The 4,914-nt window shown below is 47.2% G+C and overlaps 1 protein-coding gene across 1 annotated transcript; it reads left to right on the top strand.

Annotated features, from left to right (window-relative positions):
- The first annotated feature begins 680 nt into the window (after nucleotides 1-680).
- MLEC (malectin) lies at nucleotides 681-4,490 on the top strand. Its single transcript, XM_010169617.2, has 4 exons — nucleotides 681-858; nucleotides 2,236-2,412; nucleotides 2,572-2,629; nucleotides 3,834-4,490. Exons 1-4 carry the CDS (start codon nucleotides 694-696, stop codon nucleotides 4,061-4,063), a joined length of 630 nt encoding a protein of 209 aa, XP_010167919.1. The 5' UTR covers nucleotides 681-693; the 3' UTR covers nucleotides 4,064-4,490.
- Nucleotides 4,491-4,914: the final 424 nt, after the last annotated feature.

Genomic DNA, 4,914 nt, shown 5'->3' with positions numbered 1-4,914 from the left:
TTCAGATGCCTGCAGACGGTGCCTGTTTCAGCTGGGTGACTGTGAGAACAGCAGCTGATGGAGCTGCTGGTGCTCTTGAGACCCTTGTGTATCTTTCTTTCTTCCTGTGTTCAAGCTAGCAGGTATTGCGTGGCTGTGGTGGGAAGAAAGGATTTTGTGAGATGTTGAGTGCTTTTCACCCTTCTGCACTCCCCAGGTTTTCACTTGAGGAAGATGAGTCTCTATAACCTGGTGCCATCGACTGCTAAATTCAAACCTGTTGAATGAATGAATGGAGTCAGTGCTGTGCTGACTGTTTTGGGTTGGTACTCGGAGTTTGTAATTTGAAAATGTCATAAAAATATTCTAGGTGTTTTTCCTCTTTGAAGTAGGAGTCAATGGCCAAGTCCTTTGGCTCTGTGCCCTGTTTGTGAAACAGACTCTTCTTTCTGAAACGCTGTGAGGGAGTTCACTGTTTCTTAGACGGCAGCAGGTCCAGACCTGTTTTTCTCCAGGACCCAGGTTCTGGGGCTTTGGCTGCTTCTGTTCCAGTAGTGCCTCCTCCTGGTCAGAGCAAGGGGGGAGATGCATCTGAGGGCATGCCACTTAAGAGTTGAGCACTTCAAGAGTATATAAAGTGTCTCTTCGATGTGCCTCAGAAATTTACCCTTCCTCTCACTGTTTTGTGCTTGAAACCCAGCTTCTGACTACGGTATGAAGCTGCCGATCTTGCGGTCCAATGCAGAAGATCAGATTCTGTACCAGACTGAGCGTTACAATGAAGAAACCTTTGGCTATGAAGTTCCCATCAAAGAAGAGGGTGACTACGTGCTGGTCTTGAAGTTTGCAGAGGTCTATTTTGCACAGTCTCAACAGAAGGTAAGCAACAGCTCCTTGCTTGTCTCTTTGATGCGAGTTCCTGGCTAAGACTGTGCATATCCAGGTTGCCTCTGCTGCTTGGCATGCTGGAGAAAGGAGTGAACTAAGGCACTACTAGTTAACTTAGTTCCTTGAGCTCTCACGGGCTCTGAAACTTCGAGCTCTCTTCCACATTCCAGAGACACAGTTGGCCTGGAAAATTGCATTACAAAGTATTCAAACAAGCATGTGTAACCAAACATAACTAGCACTAGAGTTTTACCACCTATTTAGGCTGTACTGGTTGTGAGAAGAAGAGTTTTTGCCTTTTTCCTGAACACTTGTTCCTGACCTGACAGCATGCTTGTGCTGGAGGAAGTATTGCACAGATTGAATCAGGGGAGTGATCTAGGTTAAATAACCTACTCAAAACAATTTTTATAAATGTAATAAGACTTGGTACTGGTTCAAACTGATCCTGAAAGCACAGAGTTAAATTCATTCCTCTTTATTGCTCTTTAGAGAAGAAAAATCCTTGTCTACTTTTGAAATCCCTCATGTACAGATGTGGAAGCAGAAGCACAAGGAACTCAAAGCCCTGTGATAAATGGGGAGAGAAGTGATGTATGTTTTAGTCTGGCTTTTCCCCGACTCCATCAGCTTCCTTAGAGCCCTGCTTCTTAAGCACTGTGCTGCCTTCTTGCCAGAGGAGTATTTCAGGAAGCAGAACTGGTGGGGCTGGCTTTTAGAATGGATACAAAAAGCAGCCTCCGATTAAACTGAAAGGCTGAGGCATCCTTGGTTCCTCTTCTTTCATGTGGTTCTGCTGGGATTCCCCAGGTGCTGAGTGAAGTGTGAGTCATTACAGCCCCGCGGGGGACTTTCACTCTGAATTCACAGATGTGGTTAGCAGTTCAACATTTTACCACCTTCAAACCCTGTGTACTTCACCAGCTTGTTTCCTCTTCTCTGCTCTGCTGCAGGCTGTTAGTTAGAAATGGCTTAACTCCCTAGGGCGTGGTGTGCCACAGCCACCCTGGGGTGGTAAGAGCAGGTCCTCAGCCTGCAGATGAAGAAAATTGTGAAAGAAAAGTATGAATAAGCAAGAATAAAATTGTGCTGTCCTCAGTTCTGAACAGCAGACATAGGGATTATTTTAAAAGTTGAAGGTGGTTTTGGGGGTATTTGAAAGCAATGTTAATCCTTTAGTGTCTTTACTTGGCTGCTTTTGGGCTCCGAATCCTTCCCAAGGGAGTGGAGCAGTTGTGGTGGGACAGTGCATCGCAGTGCTTTTTGGTCCTGGGTGCATAACAAGCAGCGACCTTTCCTGTTCTGTTCTCCTTTCAACTGTCACATGCCTGAATCTGTTGTGACACTGTCTTTTTTTCCACCCTGAAGGTATTTGATGTTCGCTTGAATGGCCACGTGGTGGTGAAGGACTTGGACATTTTTGACAGAGTCGGACACAGCACAGCTCATGATGAGATCATTCCCATGAGTATCAAAAAGGGGAAACTGAGTGTCCAGGGAGAGGTTTCCACATTCACGGGGAAGCTCCACATTGAGTTTGTAAAGGTACTAAGCTTTGCTGGGCAGAGCCCTGATCTTCCTTTTCCCCTTCTTCCCCTCCCATGTGATGCAGCTGTGTGCTAGGGGAGGCGAGGTGATGGTAGGTGGAGGGAATATTTCTTGCCTCAAAGCTGCAGCACTGACTTCCTTCTTTGCTTTCTCCAGGGCTACTATGACAATCCGAAAATCTGTGCCCTATACATCCTGCAAGGAACAGTGGAAGGTAAACACAGTTTTTGAGCCAGATGGCTCTTCCCCCTTGGAGAGCAGCCTGTTGCTTCTCAGACCATGAGATCATAGCTCTTGCTGGCCCACCTCTGCCAAAACTGTTTCTCTCTCAGCAAGTTCCCACAGAGTGCAGTTGCAGAGTGAAATAGGTGTGTGGTGTCCTCCTACTCCTCCAAGTGCACAAAGCTGTGTCATTTTTGGAATGAGAAAAATTTGGTTCAGGACTTCCTGCATATGGGGTAGAGGAGAAGGGAACATGTTTGGTCAGTCTTAGCTTATTGCTACAGCCATAAGCTGTAGATAAATTCTCTCAGGCCTTGGATGTGAGCAACAGCCCTGCAGACAAGTAATTTACAGAGATCTTTTAGCTGGTAGTTACGTGTTTCTTACCTGGAGCTTTGTTTTGCCTCCTCAGCTTGTGGACAAGGCACTGTTTTTTCCCAGGTGTCAGTTCCTCTGGATAGCAGTGGGGAGTGCTAGTAAAGTCCTTGCTGCTCCTTACCCTCTTTGTAAGTCTGTGCTGGGGTTGGAGCCCTGAGTTCCTGAACAGGGAAGGTTTAGGACCTCTCTGACCAAAGCATCAGTTTCCTTTACTGTTGGTCTGGGATTGCCAGGCGTTGCTGAAGGTTTGGTGCATTACCTTGTGGCTGGGTGGCGTGTTGCTGTGTGGGGACCTGCAATTCAGGCTCAAGCCTTAGAGGACTGGATTTGAGTGGGGTTGGACCATGCTGCTCCGATAGATCTGGGGTTGAGGGGTGCAGCAATGTGAGGTAGAACCACTTGAGGAAAAGGTTGTTCCCCTTCCTGTTTGCACCTGTATCTGTGGGTCCTGCAGGCAGCAGGTGCTTGTTCTTGACTAGATCTCAGTGCACAGCTGCTGTATCTGACTGTGTATGCTCTAAGTGTGCTTTTGTGCTGTAACTTCTGTGTGACAGGTAGATGGGGTGGATGTGTGGCTTTTTTTTTTTTGCAGAGTGGGCCTTTAGATGCTCTTGCATCATGGAGGAAAGAAATAGTGGTGTGAGCCTGTGTGAGGGAGGATGCTGCTATTTCCTGGGGTGCTCTGGCTGTAGTGCTGATGTGGTGTCAGGTGCCCTGTTGCCGTGCACGTGCTGGATAGGGGAGAGAGGAATGGATTGACTTAGATCATTTCCCAGATTACATCCTACTTCATTGCAACCTTTTGTCTTGTCCAACAGATGTTCCAAAGCTGCAGCCACACCCAGGTCTGGAGAAAAAAGAGGAAGATGATGATGAAGATGAATATGATGATGGCTCCAGTGTTAAAAAACAGGCAAATAAGAACCGGGTTCAGTCAGGCCCACGCACACCAAACCCCTATGCCTCGGACAACAGCAGCCTCATGTTTCCTATATTGGTGGCCTTTGGTGTCTTCATTCCTACCCTCTTCTGCCTCTGCCGATTGTGAGAGCAAGCCCCACAGAGCATCAGCCAAGGGGCTGGGAGGGAAGGAGTTGGACCAAACACAGTTGCTTTCAATTTCTCCATATTGTTCATAATTTAAGGAAAAAAAAAAGGAAAAAAAAAAAAGAAAAAAAAAAAAAGATGATTCATTTGGAATGAATAGCAGGTACAGGTAAGAGGGAGCTTACCTTCCCCCTGCCAGCAAGCAGCGAGGCCCTCACCTTCCCCTTCGCACCATGTGCAGCCTCCAATCCTCCCTGGGGCATCCACGAGTAAACCAAGTCCTGGCTGTCTGTGTATTGGGCTGTTTTGGAAGCTGATGCTAGCAGTCCTGGGTCATGTCCCACACTGAGAGAAAGCCATGTGCTACAGGATCTCCGCCTTTAATGAGTGGAATATGGTTCTTTAAGCAGGGAAGCAGCTCCTGAAACGAGGCCCGGGTACACATTTTATCCGGGAGCATGGAATTGTTGTGGTGCCGTTGGGTGACAATGACTACACAGGATGGAGCCTGGCTCAGCATCTCCCTGAACGTGTGCAACACGATGTATGGTACTTGCCTGCATAAAGATACCAAGACTCCAGCTAGCTGCTCAGCCTCTGTGGAGATATTCCCCTCCTAAGAGTGCAAGCTGCGCCAGGAGCAGAGGGATTTATCTGGCCTGATTTGCCGCACCAGTTGGGAGAGACTTTCCTAGTTTGACAATTGTAATGTTAGATCCATTGCAGAGGGATTCTGCTGTAGCCTGCAAGAGGCTGACGTTGTTAGCATCTGATCAGATGCACTTGTTTTCTGTATTGATTATGGCTTTTGTTTCCTTTAATATCCTTTTCTTTTCCAAGGTTTAATTTTAA

Source organism: Antrostomus carolinensis, unplaced genomic scaffold (assembly GCF_000700745.2).
Source record: "Antrostomus carolinensis isolate BGI_N321 unplaced genomic scaffold, ASM70074v2 scaffold42226, whole genome shotgun sequence".
NCBI classification, from domain to species: domain Eukaryota; kingdom Metazoa; phylum Chordata; class Aves; order Caprimulgiformes; family Caprimulgidae; genus Antrostomus; species Antrostomus carolinensis.
This window is presented reverse-complemented; position numbering and strand designations above follow the sequence as displayed.